The 20,921-nt window shown below is 40.1% G+C and overlaps 1 protein-coding gene across 4 annotated transcripts in view; it reads right to left on the reverse strand.

Annotated features, from left to right (window-relative positions):
- PIP5K1B (phosphatidylinositol-4-phosphate 5-kinase type 1 beta) overlaps positions 1-20,921 on the reverse strand; it is a 310,533-nt gene that overhangs the window by 174,545 nt on the left and 115,067 nt on the right. For all 4 annotated transcript variants that reach the window (XM_033237154.1, XM_033237155.1, XM_033237156.1 and 1 more), the window contains one exon: positions 17,694-17,762. In XM_033237154.1, coding sequence (XP_033093045.1) covers positions 17,694-17,762 — 69 coding nt within the window. The remainder of the gene's footprint in view (positions 1-17,693; positions 17,763-20,921) is intronic.

Below are 20,921 nucleotides of genomic sequence, written 5' to 3' on the forward strand. Positions count from 1 at the left end.
TCAGTATGTGGTCCTAGAGGACCATTAGCTGAATAAACGAATGGGTGATGAGTTTATAACATGGAAGACTACGCACTTGGCCTTCTGGGTAGAAAACGGTCTTGACAGGACCTCTCTGGAATGGAGACGACCATGGTTGGACCTAACAGAAATACAGCATCCTGGCATTTCTCTTCCTCTTTCTGCAAGACCACATCTCCATCTCAGGCTCTGGTTACATCAGGGCTCCCGTAGGCTTGAAGGGCCGGTGGGATGGAAGCACGGTGTCATGCTTTAGGCACATTCAAGTTAATTTTCCTAAATTCAAACTCTGATGACAGACTTTGATAATTTTCTGTTGTATTCATTTTGCCAAGAACATAGAAAAGGGGGAGAAAATCTCTACTTTTTCCCACAGAGGATTAATCTTCCTAAACCGATGGAGTCATTTGAGTTCCTAATCCACAGGGTGTTTAAGGAAGGGTGGGAAAATATGCAAGATATTATCGCCTTTGCACCAAAGGGAAACCAACTCAGGTTTTCTCAAAAAGAGATGTAGCCTTCTCCCTACGCTTTACCTTCTTCTCCTTCCCCTCTCCAAGGCATCCTGCCTGGCCTTCATAAAACGACTGCTGCAAGAGATGATCACAGAATCAAAACAAACAAAACCACCACCACCAAGAAACCAAGAGGCTTCAACGGCATTTAGCAGTCAACCACACCCCAAGTTTTGCAAATGAAGCAGCACAGGCCCAAATATAACATGAAATTATAATAAAATTCTCGACAAAAGGAAAACAGAGATGAAAAAGCACAGACTTTCAGGCAAAAGAAACACAAGCTTTTCTCCCCCCTGCCAAAACCAAAATTTCTCAATGATTTCAACAACCTGCCCACCCCAAAATAACCTGCAAAAAGCACTAACTCTTAGGATAATTTCCACACATTACTCTGGTATGGGGAAGTGATCAGTAGACTCATAGGAAGAAATTTAAAGACATTCTCCAAACTACAAGGAAATAAAAAGATCCCATTCATCTAAACTGACATAAAATCTGAATTAAATAATATTTTAAGAGAATGATTTTATTATTTGCTAGTACTTGGAGTATCTCAAAAAGCTAACCGTGTTTACAATAATTGCCTTTCCGTGGTCAGCTTAAATTATATGAAAAAGTGAATATTCAATAAAGATTTTAGTTAATTAATTAAAAAAATTATTTCAACTTTTATTTTAGATTCAGGGATACAAGAGCAGGTTTGTTACCTAGGTGTAATGTGTGATGCTGAGGTTTGGGGTGCAGTCAATCCTGTCACCCTGTTACTGAGCACAGTATTCAATAGTTTTTTTTCAACCCCTGCTCCCCTTTCTTCCTCTCCCTTCAATTATGATTTTAAAAAAAGTTTCAGTAAAACTGGAGGCAGAAAGAAACTTTCTTAATGCAGAAAATAATTTTTCAAGCTAAAAGACAACAGTATACTAAGGGAAGCACTAGAGTGACACTTCCCAAATGTACGTGACCAAGGGATTTTTATTTATGTATCTATTAATAACTTGTGTGTACAAAGAATGCACTTTGGGAAACAGTACAAGAGCCATTTCTTTTTTAAAACACAAGTAAGACAAGGCTGTGCTGTCATCACAAGAATTCTTTGATACTGTTTTTGAATATCATATTAATAAGACAAGCCAATTACAAAATATTGGTTAGAAGGAGAAAAATGATAATTATACATTATATGATTGCTACCTAGAATACCCAAGAATCAGTTATGAACCTAGTAGATTGGTTAAAAAAAAAAAAAAAAAAGCTGTCAGTTTAAAAAATAAACTCACATGAATCAAGATCTTATGTATCCCCAGTCAGAAAATGTAATGGAAAAAAATTCCCATGCACACAAGAAAAAAAAAAAAAAAAACAACTCAAAACATTAACGACAAACCCCATATAAGTTACACAGACATATATTCAACTAAAAAATAGGTACAAAATCTATGAAGAAAATAAAAGTTTACTGAGGAGTATAAAAGACAATATATCAACATTTCATTCTTGGAAGGAAAAACACAAGTTTAAAGATACTTCTTCTTTCTAAATTCATTAATTTAATATAATTTCAACAAAAATCACAGTAGAAATTTTTTTTAGAGATAATGACCTTATAATTCCAAAGTTCAATCAGAGGGAAAAAAATGTAAAAACATCACTAGGAAATTTTTGAAAATTAAGAATACCATGGGAAGTCTTGCATTACAAATTTAAAATTAAAGCAAGGCATTACTAGCACAAAATTACAAAAGAAGAGCAAAGATAAAAGCCTTAAGGGAAGTATTAACAAATTTGACTATACAGAAGCTTGGGTCAAAAAAAAAAAAAAGTAAGGAAAAGTGAAAGTCTAATTTAAGACTGGAAAAGCATCTGCAACAAAAATGCAAGGCCCTAAATACAAATCAGACAGCAAAGGGTATTCATAGATAATAATACACATAAATCAATAAAAATCCTCTGGAAAGTCTAACTTAACAATAATAATGCAAATTAAAGTGAAAATTAAGGCATTTTCACCTATCTAGCTGTTAAAACATTTTTAAAGGAGCAGTGCTTACTGCTAGTGAAGACTCGGAAAAACAGGGCTCCCCTAATTAGCTGGGGGACATCTCAGATGGGATAACCATTTTAAAAGGTAATTTAGTAAAGTGCTAAAATGCACAGACCACTTAACTTGGTTTCCTGAGGTCATGGGCCAAGTTCCTTGTGTTCACTGCTGTATCCCTGCCTAACACAAATGAGTGCCCAGATATATCTACTGAGGGAGAACATGTAGGGAGAAAGGCAATCTGAGGCTGGAAAGCTGGAAACAAAGATACTGTTCCAGGCCATCTGGGTGCCGAACGCTTTCTAGCCCAGGTGACCTTGCTGAGGCTGAATTTGGGTCAATAAATAGGAAGGGCATGGATGTCTATAACATTTCCTATTCCAGGAGTAGACTGCGGGTTTAAGTTCATCTCTCATGGAAATGGAAGCCTGAGGGGAAAGAGCTTCGGCCTGGTGCCCCAGATTTGACCAGACGCTGCCTTGTGTACCAGCCGCTGTGTGTCCCCGCTAGGGACTCTGAGGACAAAGGGATGCCTAAGACATGCTGCATCTGCTCGACATGGCCACCTGGCTTCTGGCAAGACAGCCTCCCTTTGACCAGGTAAATCAGGAGCTTTATCATAAAGTGTAGTTTCTTCCCACCCATCTATAAACTCATCTGAAGCAATTCATGACCCTCATAATAAAAAAAAAACAAAAATGCACACTTAAAAATAAGTTATATATATATATACGTATATGTATATATGTGTGTGTGTATATATACGTATGTGTGTATGTAAGTATCCCATATGCTAAAAACAAAATTTTCTCCAAAAAATGAATAAAAAGTATGGAGATAAACATCAATGTAGTTTGAGTTGGCATACCCCAAATTCCAAAGGAAATGGAAACGTTTGATGTTTTTATTACATTGAATGCTTCCTTGGAAAACAGGGTCTTGTTTTGTTTTTTATAAAGCAGCATCTCAGAAGACTCCATCCTTTGATTTTGTTCTGAAATTAAACTTTGCTGCTTTAAATCTCTTTTGTATTTACAACTTTAAAACCCCTCTAATTTGTCATCTTAAAGTTATATCCAAATCAAATATTCCAAAGAACATTTGGTTGGGGGACAGGAATGGGGGAACTGACTTGTCTCCAAGATTAGAATAATTGATAAATAAGTTAAAAATAAAGAAATAACCTGGGGTGAGGGACTGTGCTGATTGTGCAGCTTAGTTTGTTCGTGATTTTCTTTAAAACCCATGCAATGGGTTTTAGATATTGTCTGCCCACTCACACCTTCCCTTATCTTGCTGTCTTCAACCACACACCCTCACCCCATCCTACTGCACTCTCTGTCCTTAGAGAGGGTGGCACTTGCTTCTTCCCAGAAAAACTCTATTGTCCCAGGAAGAACAGTTTGAATGTGTAAAGGCAGAGACAGATGAGGAAAAAGGGTTCTTGAAACCCAATATAGCTTCCTGAAACTAAATCAGACACTGAGAGATGGTAAAGCTACAATAGAAAATTTGCCATTTTAATTTAATTTTTTTTTTTTTTTGCTTTCTAGGCACAGTCTTTTTAAAAAGGTATCTTTAATGCATGAAGGTTAGATTTCCTTTTGCCACAGAATTCCACTGTCTTTTGAAACAACCTTTGACCTTCAATACTCAATAATAAGGACTACCATAGAAGGAGAAGGGGTCCCACTCTGCAACTGGAATAGGTTTGAAATTTCCAATTCCATACTTTGAACAGTGTCCCAATACGGAGAAGGTGGCAGTATTATTGTGGCCTTCACTAAGTATCAAATTCTATTAATACCTGGACTGCCAAGTCCCTATTCTCATAGGGCTTAAATTCCACTGGGAGTAGGTGGGGAGCCAGCATCAATAGTAGCAATTTGTTATTTGTACAGCCAATTACCATCTCCCTGGTACTTTCTCATACAGTGCTAGATTTAATACTCAAGCCACACTATAGTATTTCTATGCTCAGACATTCTCTTGTATAAGGTTGAGCTTATCAATGGCACAACCAGCCTGATGGCCCTGCCACACACTCCCTTCTCAGTCCCCTGCTGTTGAGGAAGGAAGAGAAAGAGCTGGGTCCAATGTTCTGTCTGTTCTCAATGCCTGTTTCTGGCTCCTAAGTGCAGCTTTAAAGTCTACACTCCTTATGATTTTGAGAGGGATACAGTTGCTTTTAAAACTGCTAGGCTATTGTTCCCTCTCACTCTCTTTGAAACAGCAAACCTGAACCACCATTAATCTTGTTTCTTTCATGTTACAAAGAAAAGGGCATTGACTATGATGTTTGTTCTGGAGAAATGGGCTGCCAAAAGGTCCCATATCCTGACCTATCCTAGACTGTCATCTATCTAGGGGTTGCCTTTAACTGAGCGAACATCTGGAAAGAATAGAACCTTTAACTGACAGTGCTGGAAAAAGACTGCCTTTTAAAATTCATTGCTGAAGTTCTTCCAGGAACGGCTGATCACAAGCCATTTGTAGACTACAGATGAGGGGACTTCAGGATGCCACACCATTAAGAGTCAACTTTCAAATGCCTGTACAGTGATGCACAACTCAGGTAATCACTATCGTTTTGAAACAGAAAAAGCCAAGGGAATGGAACTGAGCTCTTTCAAAGTGTTCTTTCTGTGAACACCCACAGTACAAATTCCATCCCTCTTCAGCCCTCCAACCCCACCCCATATCTCACCTCTAATTGCACCTCCAGAACTGTAGGCTCAAGAATATCTCTTTGGAAAATCCATAACAATCTTAGAATTAAGAAGAAAAAAGTGATACATCCCTTGGATGCTGTACCAGACGCTGTGTGGCAACCTATGGATGTCAAAATAATTGGGCAAGGCCCCTGCTCCCCAGGCACCTACAGTGCAGTTGGCATGACATAACTGCCAACAATTATAAAACAAAGTCATCTGTGACGTAACAGAGTTAAGTGCAGGGTGCCGAGAGAGGCTGGGGAGGGTGACTGACAGTCACTGCCTGGGAGAGTGGACAAAGGCAATGGCAGAGCTGTTTATGGAATGAAGACATCACAGAGTGATCAGCTTCTGTTGGAAGGAATGGGGATGGAAAAGAGGAAGGTGCAGCATGCAGTGCGGCCAGACTTAGGTGTGTGTCCAAGCTAATGGCAGGGCATGGTTAAGACATACCCACTGGGGATGGCTGTGAAGGACTCACATGCCGTGCTATGGAGCAAGGATATTTTCTGAAGGCACCAGAAGGCCAATGGAAGATAATAAGGCAGTGACTTGGCCAACTTTGTGTATTTTAGGAATATAACTGTGGAAAAGGATCTTGGGAGGCAACATCAAAATACAGATGTTCCCCCTTCCTGAGGCCTCTTCTGCATCCATTTCACCAATGCCTACGAATCTGCAATTCGACAAACTGAAGCTGAACCCCAGACCTCTCCCTTGAGTCCCAAATCTATGTCCAACCACCCACTTGCCTCTCTGACATTCTCAAACTCACATGTCCAAATTGGAAGACTTGTTTTCCCCTACCATGTATCTCTATCTCAACTGATGGTCACAGCATCCACCCAGGTACTCAAATTAGAATCCCGGGATCATCAATCATTCCTACCATGCCCTCACCCCCACATCCAACCATGGTCCCATCCAGTTAATATCAACTCTGAAATGAATCTCAAACTTGTTTCCTTCTTTCTCCTCTAGTCCACTACCTTTGTCTAGGCTGCTGCCTATTTCTCTAACTCAGGGCTTCTCAACTTTGCAATATTGATACTTGGGGCTGATGAGTATTTGTTGTCAGGGGACAATGTCTCTGGCCTCCTACCTGGTGCCAGTAGCACCTACTCCCCTCAATTGTGACAGCACTGTCTAATGTCTCCTGGGGGACAAATCTGGCCCCCATTGGGAACCGCTGCTGTCACGCTACTTGGCCACTCTTCCCTGCTCAGAACCTTGCTTCACCCCTGGCCTCCCACTCAGTTCCTTGAATCCACCAAGCTCCTTCCTGCCTCGGGGCTTGGCAAAGGCCATTCTCTCTGCCAAGCACACTCTTTCTTCCACTCTTCTCTTGACTGCCACCTTCACACACTTGCGATCCCAGCCCCTGTGCCGCCTCCTTAGGGAGGGTCCCCTGAATACCTTACCTAAAAGGCAGCAGTACCTTTGCCTATCTTTATTTTCTTCATAGTACTTTAAAAGTTAGTATTAGATTGTGCATACTCTTTCTCATCTGTCTGTACTATGACAATGAAAGCATTATTAGGGTCAGGGACTAGGTCTCTCTTGGCCTCTGTTCCACCCCTAAGGCCTAGCACCATGGCAAGCTAAATAAATACTTGTCAATTGGAGAAATGAATGAGTACATGGATGTAAGTCAAATGCATGTCATACATTCTAGGCACTGAGCACACCCATAAAAATGGCAAGGTCACAATATGAAAACTTAGCTCAGGAAAATTAGAATGTTACCCAGACAGCCTCCATTTCAGCTCTGTGCTCAATAACCAAATGCTTCCTGATCTGCAGTGAAGTGGACAGCAGCGCATCCTGGATGAGCAGAAATCATTGATTTAAGAGGAAGAGTAGCTCATCAACTCTGCTGGAAAGAACTGCAGCAAGACCTCATGAATAGTTTAGAAGTCTCCTTCTAATTGAACCCAATTTCTGTCTCTGGGTGTCTGTGTGTACATGCATGTCAGAGGTTGCACAGAACTGATACAGGGCTGAAAATCTTAATTTCACAGCCTCCACAGAGACCACAGCCCATCTTCTTTTCCTTCCTTAATGATACGCTGAAGGGTTGCCTCTTTCATGCAGAGGACTGAGCTGCCACATCTTCCTTTCACTGGTGTAATAAAAGTAGCTGACACAGGACCAGACAGTAAATAGAACTTGCCAGAAAATACAGTATACCATTTGAGAGAACTGGATTCCCAAAGAGGAAAATAACTTTCAAAATAGTCATCCTCCTACCTAATGCTTTCTTTACCAGATGTTTTTAAGCGGTTGAGAAGATTATTACCGAGTTGTGACTCTTTCTGTGACAGTCTACAGAATTGCCAGACAGTACGTTTTAAAATGTGTTCTTCTCCTAACTTGACAATCCAAGATATGTCACCACTGTCAAGTGGATCTTATCCTTTATTGTCAATTTTGAGTTCTGCATTCAGCAATAATTTTTGAAATGATCACTTTAGTCATCTTCTCATTTCTAGTGTTCTACACAGTGCCCAAGGGATTTTTTTTGTTTTTCATTTTAAAATCACTACATACTTTCTAGAAAAAGTTATTCTTGAGGCTACAGTTCAGATTCTGTGTTGAGAAGTGAGATACACTTTGATGAGAAAAATGGCTTTGGAACCACTCAATCAGGGAAAACATTTTAAAATTGTTAAATTCTAGGCCAGGCACAGTGGCTCACGGCTGTAATCCTAGCACTTTTGGAGGCCGAGGTGGGTGGATGACCCGAGGTCAGGAGTTCGAGACCAGTCTGGACAACATGGTGAAATCCCGTATCTACTAAAAATAAAAAAAAATTAGCTGGGTGTGGTGGTGGGCACCTGTAATCCCAGCTACTCGGGAGGCTGAGGCAGGAGAGTGGCTTGAACCCGGGCAGCAGAGGTTGCCGTGAGTTGAGATCACGCCACTGCATTCCAGCCTGGGCAACAAGAGCAAAACTTTGTCCAAAAAAAAAAAAAAATTGTTGGCTGGGCACGGTGGCTCACGCCTATAATCCCAGCACTTTGGGAGGCCGAGACGGATGGATCACAAGGTCAGGAGATCAAGACCATCCTGGCCAACATGGTGAAACCCCATCTCTACTAAAAATACAAAAATTAGCTGCGCGTGGTGGCGTGCGCCTGTAGTCCCAGCTACTCGGGAGACTGAGGCAGGAGAATCGCTTGAACTAGGGAGGTGGAGGGTGCAGTGAGCTGAGATTGCACCACTGCACTCCAACCTGATGACAGAGTGAGACCCCGTCTAAAAAAAAAAATTGTTAAATTCTATTAATTTGTTCCCATTCCAAAGCTGTCTGAGTTTATTTTACTGCCCCCTGCTACTATTGCAGATAATTGAGAATCACTGTTTTAATGTCATAGGCAGCACTGCCCTCCAGACATCAGAGCATTCAGACAATAATGCAGTGGGTAGAGTCTTACAGAACCTGAAGAAAGACAGGTGGGGTTAAAATCCCAGACTTACTCTGCCACATACTTGCTTTATGCCCTGGAGCATTTAGGTAACCTCTCTGTACCTCAGTTTTCTCATCTGTAAAATGGTAATAATAATATCACCTCATAGGGCTGTTAGAAAGATTAAATGAAAGTATAATAATAATAATAATAAATTTTTTAAAAAGTTGCAAAAAGCAAACTTACAAAAAAAAAAAAAGAAAGAAAGATTAAATGAATTTTCCAAAGTGCTTAGAATGATAGCTGGCATACTCTAAGCACTTATGTTAACTCTTATTATTAGCATTGCTTTTAAAATTGCTTTTGATTGGTAATAATTAGGCTTTAATTCACTGAATTAGTAGGCTTCTGGTTAAAATAAACTCAATATATTTGATAAATAAAATTCTTCCATCAGCCAATGATTGTAACTCCATAAAACAGCAAAAACTCTGAATAAGCACATGGTATGTTCCCTATGATTATTGAGTAGATGTAAGACTAGAACCTAAATTACATTGCTGCCATCTTTTCCCAAATTCAGAACAGAGAACTTTAGAATTTTAAATTTTTATGTTTTTTTGCAACTTCTTAAGAGCCACCTTTAAAAAATCTCTTTTATGTGCTCAGGCAAAGGAGGGCAGGTAGTGAGTGAGGAAAGTGGAGGAGCCACAGGCCTCAGGGAAACGGGGGCTGCTGGCCAGATCAGAACCCGGTGGGCTGAGCTGCGCGGGGAAGCGAGTGAACACCTGCTTATATTAAGCCTTTCAATTGAAAAACAAAAGCATCGTTGTGCCCTGAGAAAAGGGACCACAGTTCAGACAGCCCCACTGGCGGCAGTAACACTCAACACCCCAACCTCCTTGCCTGCCATTCACACCAAACTCAACATTGTGGGGGTTTTTGCCCCTGAAGGAAGCCGTGCAGTAAGTTTTGGGTGTAGAATATGATCTCCTATAGTTTGTGTTTTAGAGACAGCAATGTGATATTTATAGGTATTAGGGACCAAAACACAGCGTCTACAGTTAATCAGAAGGCAGAAGTACAATAAACCTGGGGAACTTAACATATGGAGGCCCCCTCCAAAGCGAATGCTGAAAGAGGTCACTTAAGAATGAACCACTCAGGGCAACAGGCTAATGAGAGGGTTGGCTTGTGCTGTTTTAAATCTGAAGCTGCCGATTCTTTTTGCTTAATTATCTGTAATGTCCTGCTTAAAAGTTGTAAAGGCAGATTTGCAATCACCTGCTTTAGTACTTAGTGAGGAAGAAGACAGAAGCGCAAGTGTTTGGAGGGGTGATCTGCCAGGGCGGGGGGTGCATGGTAATGTGATGTGATTACACATGTTTCTAAGTGTAATGGAATTATTTTTAAATGTTCCCTCTGTAAATGACGCAGCTCACCTCCTTGCTGCTTAATTTTTAAAAACACAACAGCAGTTTACTTTTTTTTTTTCTTTTTTTGAGATAGAGTCTTGCTCTGTTGCCTAGGCTGCAGTGCAATGGCACCCGTTTACTATTAAGAGCACATCTTTCTCCCTGATTTTAGACACCTGTTGCTGTTGGGACGAATACAGCATCATGCCCCAATACTGTCAGCTCACCTCCCATGCCCAGGTTTGACTGCAGCTGCCCCAGGAGGCTAAGTAACCCTTCTCCCCGGGAATCCAGTGCTCTGTCCCCACAGAACTAATCTGGAAATCAGAGGCTCAGAGATTGCATTCTTGCTAATCAAAACAGTGACTTCACTCATTAGTATTCTACTTTTCCCAGTATTTGCTCATGCCTGTTAAATTGTTTGATCCTCACAGCACTATGAGCCAGCTCGGGTAGATATTAATTAATTACAGTTTATCAATGAGAAAAAGTAAGGTTCACAACAACTAGGAAAAATGCCTATGGTTAACAACCAGTATCTGGAAGAGCTAGACTCACATCTGCCCTCCTCTTAAAAAGGGTAGTTTGATTTGAACAAGGCTTCTCAGCCTTGGCACTAACAACGTTTAGATAATTCTTTGTTTTGGGGGTCCATCCTCTGCATCGTAAGACGCAGCATCCCTGACCTCTATCTCCTAGAAGCCAGTAGCACCAGCCCTCACATTGTAACAACTAAAAATATGTCCAGACATTGCCAAGTCTTCCTGGGGGTAGGGGCAAAATTGCTGATTGAGAACCAGCAGGTCAGGGTGTTTTGGATTAAGGTGGATTAGGAATCACACTTAAAATACCAAAGGGTCATTCATGCTAGAGACCAGCATAGCTGCTATTCATGACAACTGCTGCTTAGCACAAGCGAATTTGCTTGTTTCATGGAAGTGGTGGCTTTCCAGAATCTGAAGGAAAAGAAGAATGGTCAGGACAGAGAACATACTCCAGCCCCTCTTCCCTCCAAAATCCTGAAATGTTATTTGTTCAATTTTTGAATCAGTATTACTGTCACATAGTTCAAAATTAAATATGCATAGAAAGATGTATTCATTTATTTATTTTTTGAGCCAGAGTCTCCCTCTGTCGCCCAGGCTGGAGGGCAGTGGCGTGATCTCGGCTCACTGCAACCTCTGCCTTCTAGGCTCGAGTGATTTTCCTGCCTCAGCCTCCCAAGTAGCTCGGATTACAGGCTTGCACCACCGTGCCCAGCAAATTTGTGTATTTTTAGTAGAGATGGGGTTTCACCATGTTGGCCAGGCTTATCTCCAACTTCTGACCTCGGGTGATCCAACCATCTTGGCCTCCCAAAGTGCTGGGATTATAGGCGTAATCCACTGTGCCTGGCCATAGAGCCACCGAGCCACCATGCCTGGCCATAGAAAGGTTTACACAGAGAAATTTCCCACCAACTAAGGACCCTACTACCTGGTTCTCCCTGGAGACAGCCAGTGTTACCAGCGGTCAGAAATATTTTATAAAATACCTTGTATTTAAAGAAATACTTCATCTTAGATCAAAGTGTCTCTGAGCCATTATCTTACTCACATTGAAAAAGCAATAAAAGGTATCTTTCCTTGGAATGTGGTCGGGATCAGATACTATTTCCTCCTACCTCACTGCTGCCTGCCTCCACTGATAGGAAACTGTCTCAGACACTGGAATGAAGTAACCACCAAGGTCTTCAAAAATAAAACAAAGTGAAAAAAACTGGGCATTTGGGTCAAGGATCCTGTGGGTGTCCTGGTCTGGTCAGTTTCTCACTGGAGCTTTCTGAGTGCTGTCAGCACGTGTGCCTGTCACGGTGAAAACTAGCTAAAAAGACTACACACTGTAGGCGAGGCATCGGTGCCACAGGCAGGTGGCCTCTGCCCCCACAGCAGCCTGCGGTCATCAAAACCAGAATCTCCCAGTGGAGGCCTATTGTGGGGAGGCCCAGAAAGGAGGGAGAAGCAGAAGAGGAAGGGGTGAGGGACCTGGAGCCACAACCTCAGGGTGAAGAGGTGAGACAAGAAGAAAAGCAAATGGCAGTGCATGTTTCCCATGACAGTCTAGGCCCTGGTGGTTGGGAAACAGTGACCCAGTCCAATGAACAAATCACAACATGGGACATCATGTGACTGGAGCTTCTAATCATCTCCCTAACAAAGAACTGCAAGGTAACCTGGCATATGCCATTGAATTACCCTGACATCTGTTTGTTTTGGAGAAGTGGGGCTGGGTCATTTCTTCACATATAAAACAGACAAAACTTGAATCTCTAGCATCAGTATTTTACTTGCATTGAAACCATCCTCTTTCAAGTAAACTCATGCTCTGCCTCCTGCTTCCTTTTAAGTCTCTTGCCTTTTTAAACAACAAACAAAACCCCACAATAACACAGTACTCTTTCCCAAGCTTCCCTAGTTTCACCAATGGCAGAAAACTTCTGGTAGTCACACTGATTGGAAATGTAATTTTCTTTTCAAAAATATTCCCCATATCTTTCCCTACTCAACTTTGCACCCAACTTTGTTGCTCAACTAACACAAAAGTCTTCCTGTGTCATCTCCCCCAACCCTGTGCAACTTGTGCTCTGCCACTGGCTTTGCACAGGCCTTTCATTTGTCACTAGCCCCTACAACAATGTTACAGTACATCACTGCCTGAAAACTGTACTCCCCAGCATGGCAGTCATCAGCCACGTGTGCTTATTTAAGTTTAAATTTAACTAAAATTAAGATTAAAAAATACAGTTCCTCAGACACACTGGCCGCATTTCAAATGCCCAACAGCCACACATAGCTTGTGACTACTGCACTGGTGCAAATTATAGAATATTTCCATTATTGCAGGAAGTTCCACTGGACAACACTGGCCTAGAACATAAAATCCAAACACCTCAAACCAGCACCCAAGGGTAGCTGTCATTTAGAGCCAGCCCATACTTCCAAAACTGCCTACTACTTTCCCCAGACACTGCCACTTAGCTTTATCCAGGCCAGCCTGTCCTGTAATGCCAACAAATCATGCTCCTCCCTAATTCTGTGCCTGTGCTCATCGGACTCCCTGCCATCAAGACAAACAAGTAGGTAAATCAGAATGCACAGTCACTTAAAAAGTGGAATTTCTGGCCAGGCGCAGTAGCTCACACCTGTAATCCCAGCACTTTGGGAGGCCAAGGCGGGTGGATTGCCTGAGTTCAGGAGTTCGCGATCAGCCTGGGCAACACGGTGACCCCATCTCAACTAAAATACAAAAAATTAGCTGGGCGTGGCAGTGTGCAGCTGCAGTCCCAGCTACTCAGGAGGCTGAGGCAGGAGAATCGCTTGAACCCGGGAGGCGGAGGTTGCAGTGAGCCAAGATCATGCCACTGCACTCCAGCCTGGGTGATAGAGTGAGACTCCAACTCAAAAAAAATAAAAGTAAAAGAGAAATACCAATTGTCTTGGCACTTACTGAACACCGATTTGGGTCAAGATTTAATTTTTTCATGTGGGTCCATCTTTTTTCTCCCAAATAAGTTGTAAGGTCAGGGGAGGCAGAGACAAGTTCTTACATTTCTTTTGCATCCTCCTTTTCCCTTCTCACTTTTTTATACCAACAGGGAGGTCAGAGGTTGTAAACTGGCCACTGCCTAGGGGCCAGATAGGGTCCACAGGCAAACTGTTTTGTCCAGAGTGTATTTTTTAAAATGTTTGAATTAGTTGCTGTCATTTAAAAATGGCAGATTTCACATCAAAATTTTCATCTCTGTTTTCTTGAAACATTAGAGTATCTGGCAACCCCCGGCGAGCATTCATTCATAGCTCTGTTGGCTAGAGCTGACTGCCTGCTGCCCCTTTTAAGGAAGGTGCGGACTCTCCTGTTTTCCATGGTCCCCTCGTTCTTTCACTCCCTTCTTAGAGCTGCGGCGCCCCAGTAGGCTTCTGCATTTACAACTCTTGCGGAAAGCACTCAATAAATTAACTGATAATGGCAATACTCCACTCTGTAAATAAAGCCAGGCAGCCTTTAATGCCTGTCTTAATGGGCAGCTTGTTTGTTTTATGCAGCTAAAATCAAACTTCTTATTTTAGCCATTAGCTGAAGACATTATTAACCTCACGGCCCAGTGTTAGCTGTTCTTCCTGAGCTTGCCAAGAACTGAGAATGGATTCAGGAAATGGTCAACTGCAAGACAAAAGGCAGCCAGCCTCAATAATCACATGCAAATAGCTGAGACACAGAGTGTAAAGTTGTCCCATGAACACTGAGTGTTCCCTAATAGCACGTGGAAATCATAGCACTCATGATGCTGAATGTTGCTGGCAGCTGCCCAGTAAATCTGGGGCTCAATACAGAAAGCCTAAACCTGCTGCTTAATTCTAACAATATTGGTTTCTTCCCTTTTGAACTCTTCATTATAGACTACTGTGTTCTAAAATTGTTTTCATGTCTTGCCTCTCCCACTCCACTGTAAGCTACTCATAAAATCCTGTGGTATATTTCTCACTCCTAGAATAGAGGACCAGAGGCCTTAACCTGGGATCCATGGATTGGCTTCAGTCAAGGCAAAAACAATGGGTTATCAAAGCTTCTTAGTAAATCTGTGCATACCTGATGGTCAGGGCTTCAGGACTGGGAAAGAAATTTAACTTTAAGGTATTTGTAAAGGGAGTAAGATGTATGGTGGCCTTGACAACGCTCGTGTAGTCTGTTTGCTATCATTTACAGTTTTTTGTCATTTGCATTTGCAAAGCACTGCTTTTATGCTTTCACTAAGGTCATGGGTGAGCATGGTAAGCTACCCAGGGCCAACTCATGCATCATGCTGGTAGAGACTGAGTGAATAGGGAGTAAAACTGCCGGTTTTTGAGACCATTAGTCCAATACAAACACACTAAACATAATATTTAACCCATACTTATCCACCTTGTCTGAAAGGAGACTAGTGAATCTTTTAGATGCCTTTAAATCAAGACTCATTAAATTTGAACATACTTTTTATGAGTAATTTAATGACTCTCTCAAAATAGGAAATGCAGTTAGTTTGAAATAAACTACATCTTTATGAACTTTTCCAGGTTTGTAAAAGATATGTTTCCTCTCTAAATATGTATAAACCATATGTTTAATAATAATGCTCAAATTATACTGGGGAATGGCTCACTTATAATCTGATTTCCAGAATGTACTCTTCCTCATTTTTGAAAATAGGAATAATATTTGCTATGTCCTGTTTTCTGACAATTTTCCCATTTTCAAATTTGTTTAAAGCTCACATTCAGAGGTTTTCCTATTCTAGCTTTGAATTCTTTCGTCTGGGAAATGGTTTACCTGGGCCTAGAGATAAACATATTTGCAATAGCTTATGTGCCTCTTATTATTACCTCCCCTAACTCTGAGATAAACACATTTGCAATATCTAACTCCTAAGTCCACCATTAACACCTTCTTCAGTTTGAAGATCAGAGAATTAAACTGAATAATTCAGCTGAGCTTTTACCTGTCAGTAAAACAACACTTTCTCTAAGGGATTCCTTCTTCTTGCTAAGCATATCAATACCATATTTATTAAGGGGTGAAGTTCTAAGTGCTGTGCTGGTCTTCTTGGTGCTTTTTAAGGAGGCTATGTACATCCCCTTCCATTGCTTATACCTTAAAACCAGAAATCATTAATAAGATCCTGGTATTATTACACATAAAAAATTGTTCATTTAAAAAAAATTTCTGGTCCCTTTAGGTTTTCTGTGTCTTTCCTTATTTCTCCTACCATAGAATTTGATTTTCAGTTTTTACAACCTAAAAAACATTGCTGAGTTAAATATCCTACTAGAGACATTAATCATAGAATTACCTATACTAATTATTGAAAACCTGCTTGACTAAAGAAATTCTTGGGCAGGGTACACTTAGCAAACTCTGAGATGTCATGGTCACATTTTTTCTACAACTTTTGCAGCCACAAAGCCTCTCCTGTAAGTCAGAATTCAGTCAAGAATTTCAGTGCATCTTAATGCTAACTGAGAATACCACCTGAAACTGATGTGAAGTAATAACAGGCTAGCAATGTAATCATCCCTGTGTTAGTCCATGCTTGAATGAATGTACATGGAATCTTGGGTAAACGAGACAGGATTTGGTTTTTCACCTGTGTCTAAAAATAAATAATAGTGTATTGTTGCCTTTGGCCAGATGTACAAATTTTATAAAATATACTGTGACACTTCTGAGCTCTTGAATCTTTACCCAACTCTTTTCCAACCACACCATCACTTTGAATGACAACCTCCTGGTTTATATTTCAAGGTTTGGCTGAGTGGAAAAGTCAGACAAAAAAGATCAGGAAAAAGTGCACATTCCCCCACATGAAAATGGAACAGAAAATACATCATGTTAGTTCCATGACCTGAATATGTGGTCTGAGCACACAGCTCATATACTTTATGACTAAACGTCTTGCAGGCTATCCATCAAAGTATAAAGGGAAAAATTAAGAAATAATAAACCTTCAATACACAAACCTCCTACTCTTAAGAGGGCAAAATAGCAAGAACTTTGAAAAGCTAAAATGTATAATCAATTTGTAATCAGGAGTAGAGGTGCTTGGGAACATATTTCACCCAGTAATGTGTTTGAACATTAGCTTGGTAGCTGGGAATCAAGAATTTATCAGTCAAAGACTGGTAAGTTAAGATACACTAGGAAGTCTGGAAAACGAGTTTTTGTGAAATGGACTGAAGACATAAAATCTGAACGGCTTAGAAAAGGCGGGGAAGAGGAGCATCTCACATTTTAAAAGTTTTAAAATACAAAGGTAGGAAATGTTTTAAATGTTGGTGGAAAGTAGCGAGTCCATTAAAGGATTTATATATTATACACAGAATACTGCATGCCCTCAGGAGCCTTCTTCTTAGGAATAAGAAGGGTCTTCAAACAACTATCTTCACTCAATATTCTGTATTATGGTGAATTGACCCCCAAAGATCCCCATGCCCTAATCCTTGGGACCTGTGAATATGTCACCTTATAAGGCAAAAATGAATTCAAGTTGCAGAGGAAATTAACGTTGCTAATCAGCTGACCTTTTAGATAAAGAATATTACTTTTTATTAATATTTTTCCATGTTTCTGTGAGCCTAGGAGGGCTCAGTGCAATCACACAGGCCCTTTAAAGTGTCAGGGGGATACAGCCTGGGAACGACTCCACCAGCCATTACTGGCTTTGAAGATGGCAGGGAGCCACGACACAGGGCACGCAGGGAGCCTCTAGAAGCCGGGAAAGACAAGGACGGGACTCTCCCCTGGAGTGTCCAGGAAGGAATACAGTTCTGCAGACACGTGGCTCTCAGCCCAGGGAGACCCATGTTAGGCTTCTGACTTACTGAACTAGAAGATAAGGCATGTATGTTGTCTTAGCCACTAAATTTGCAGTAATTAGTTATAGCAGCAACTGGAAACTAAGATAGTAACTTACAACTGCTTTGGAGAAAGAAAGGCCTTTGATAATATTCACGTACCAAACAGCAACACAGTGTTCCTCTTTAGAAAATAAAATGCACACTCACCTTTTTATAGGTTTTTTCTTCATTTTGTTTTCCAGGTGCTGCCTCTCCATTTTCAGCAGCAGACGACATCTACAAGAGAAACACACTGCCATTTGAACTTGAATGCTACTCTGAAATACAATATATTAATAATATTGCTAACCAAAGGATCTATTTTAGTTAAGCATGTTTTTGTTATGGCTACTGTTGTTGTTCCTAAGAAAGGAAGAAAGAAAAAAATTCAGAATACTAAAAAAGAAATCTGCATTCCTTAATCTTTCAAAAATAAATCCAAAACTTTTTTGTAATATATTTTATCCCATATGCTCTAAGAAAGCACGTACATGTGTATAAGTTTCTGTCTACAAAGTGTTTTTTTTTAATTTTTTTTTTTTTTGAGACAGGGTTTCATTCTATCACCCAGGCTGGAATTGGAATGCAGTGGTGTGATCATGGCTCACTGCAGCCTCAAACTCTTAAGTTCAAGCAGTCCTCCCACCTCAGTCTCTCGAGTAACTGAGATTATAGGCATGAGCTACTGTGCCCAGGCTACACAGCTTTTTAAAAAACTTTTCTTCTGGTTATAAATGCTCACTGTAAAAATATATGGGAAGTACCAAAAAATATGCATCAGAACAAAAAAATTACTCAATTCTACTACCCTTGGGCAACTCCACTATTGATATTTTATCATATTTATTTCTACCTTTTGTTCCGTGTATTTTCATATGAAAAAACTTACAATACTATCTTACCCAGTATTTTTCATAGAACATTTATGTAATCAATATTTTCCCATTTGATTACAAAAATATCTTTGTAAGAATAATTTTTTTCTAGTTGTAAGATATACCACTCTGAACACCACTGTGTTAATACTTTAGTCAATGCTAATATTGAAGGATAGTTGAGGCAGCTCAAAGAGTTTTGCTCCCGCAAATAGTACAATAATTATTTTATGCTTATATCTTTATCTAACATCAATGTTTTCTTCGACTGGATTCTTGGAATTGCTAGGGCATACTAGGGTATTAAAAAATTTAAAGCTCTTACTACATATTGGTAAATTTATTTCCAGAAGAATATACTCATTCACACTGCTATCAGCAGTGAGTGAGGGCTCGTTTCATTACACATTTAGTAATGACTGTTATCATCTTAAACAGCTTTGCTAATCTGATAGGTAAAAGAAATCATCTCCTGGTTTTAATTTGCATCTGTGAAAATTACTGGTGAAGGTTAACATCGTTTTCACATCATTTTTAGTTCTTCGTATTTCATCGAGTTTTCCATTGTTTCGTCCATTTATTGAGGTCTTAATGTTTCCATTATTGATTTTTACCTATTATGGTTATTCATACTAGTGGTTTGCCTATTTTTATGTTTTAAGGTCATTAATTGCTTGCCAAGTGCATTATTAATAGTTTTGTTATTATGTGCCTTTTTGTTTGTTTCTGAGACAGGGTCTTACTTTGTCACTCAGGCTGGAGTACAGTGGTGCCATCACAACTCACTGCAGCCTTGACCTCTCAGGCTCAGACAATCCTCCCACCCCAGCCTCCCAAGTAGCTGGGACTACAGGCGCACATCACCTGGTCTGGCTAATTTTTTGTAATTATTTTGGTAGAGACAGGGTTTTGCTATGTTGCCCAGGCTGGTCTCGAACTCCTGAGCTCAAGCAATCCTCCTGCCTCGGCCTCCCAAAGTGCTGGGACTACAGGCATGAGTTACTGTGCCCAGTCTACCGTGTGCCTTTTAACTTGTTTCATAATTATGATATAGAGAAGTTTTACATTTTTATACACTCAAAACTATTACATATCTTTGTGAATTCTTTTAATGCCTTAAGATAAAATACTTTTTCATTGAGAGATCTGATCTTCAAATGTGTTTCTCTCTTTTCCTAATGATAAGATTTTCACATGTAACCTATAATTCATCTGAATTTTTAAAGCCAGTTATGTTACTTCTGTGGTAAACAAGGGTAACTTCATAATTAGGGAACCACAATATTTAAGGGTCTTACCTTAAATTGCATGCAGAACATTTAATACCAAGGAAGGTAAAATTTCTGACTTTCTTTTATGCCTTTGAAGCATGCTTTAAATTCTGGGCTTTTAATAAACACAGCATATGCTAAACCTAGGAATTAATCAACTATTTCTCTGCCTTGGAACAAAGTGACTGAGTTTACCCACACTGCCATGAGCTTGATATGACTAAAAACCATCCAGGAAAATAAATGCAAGAATCACGGTGAGCCAACCTCACTAGATCTAGTACTGCCCACCAATCAAACCCCCCTTTTACATAATTTTGCAGTTCTATTTGTGTCTATTTAATCTGTCTGTGTTAGAATAGAGTCTTCAAGGACAGATGTTTCACAAACTATTGTTTTCCATCTGTATCTGCTTAAATTGACTTAAAGAATAATTCATTTTTCTAGTCTCTTTATAATAATATTCCGGTAAGTTTTGAATAAAAGTGCCAGAAGAATTAAAATGGTTTATATATCATGCTCAGGGTAAAATACAGGCCTTCAACTGTTTAACAGAGCCAAGACCTCCCTAAAGAATGACATTCTAGTAATTTCACTTTTAAGACTTTGCAGCTTTTAAAACCAAAAAACCACAAGAGCAACTCTGAAGGGCGCTTAAAAAAACAGCCTTAATGAGAGGTTAACTAACTGGCATGAATGAAGGACGGAGGATGAGATGGTCTTAAAGTATTTTTTATTACTTTGTGAATCACCCCTGACTTGATGGTAGGGAAGAGGAGAAAAACATGTAAACTTCTATTTTTTTAAAAAAACACTTCCTTTTAAGCAGCACAAAACATATAATAATGATAAATGAAGGCCATGAACTATCATCTGGATTCAAGGGTTATTTATTTGTTTTTCCTATAGAGTGATGTTTAACAAAGTTCACATGAACCTATTAACCAGGGACATTGGAGTCGGAGAGGCCATGCAGCATGGACAAAGAAGATGCTTGGGGATGTACTGGTAAACTGCAAAGGGCCATTACAATGGTCACAATGATGACTACTGTTTCTTCTTAGACTTGTTATGCTTCTGCACCACATCATCTGTAACTAATGAAGCCAAGGTAAGTATGAATTAAAAACATCATTTTAAAAAACATTATATAATCAGGTTGGGCATGGTGGCTCACACCTGTAATCACAGCACTTTGGGATGCTGGGATGGGATGATCACTTGAGGCCAGTAGTATAAGACCAGCCTGG

The sequence above is a fragment of the Trachypithecus francoisi genome, unplaced genomic scaffold, assembly GCF_009764315.1.
Source record: "Trachypithecus francoisi isolate TF-2019V2 unplaced genomic scaffold, Tfra_2.0 Lachesis_group16, whole genome shotgun sequence".
In the NCBI taxonomy this organism is placed as follows: domain Eukaryota; kingdom Metazoa; phylum Chordata; class Mammalia; order Primates; family Cercopithecidae; genus Trachypithecus; species Trachypithecus francoisi.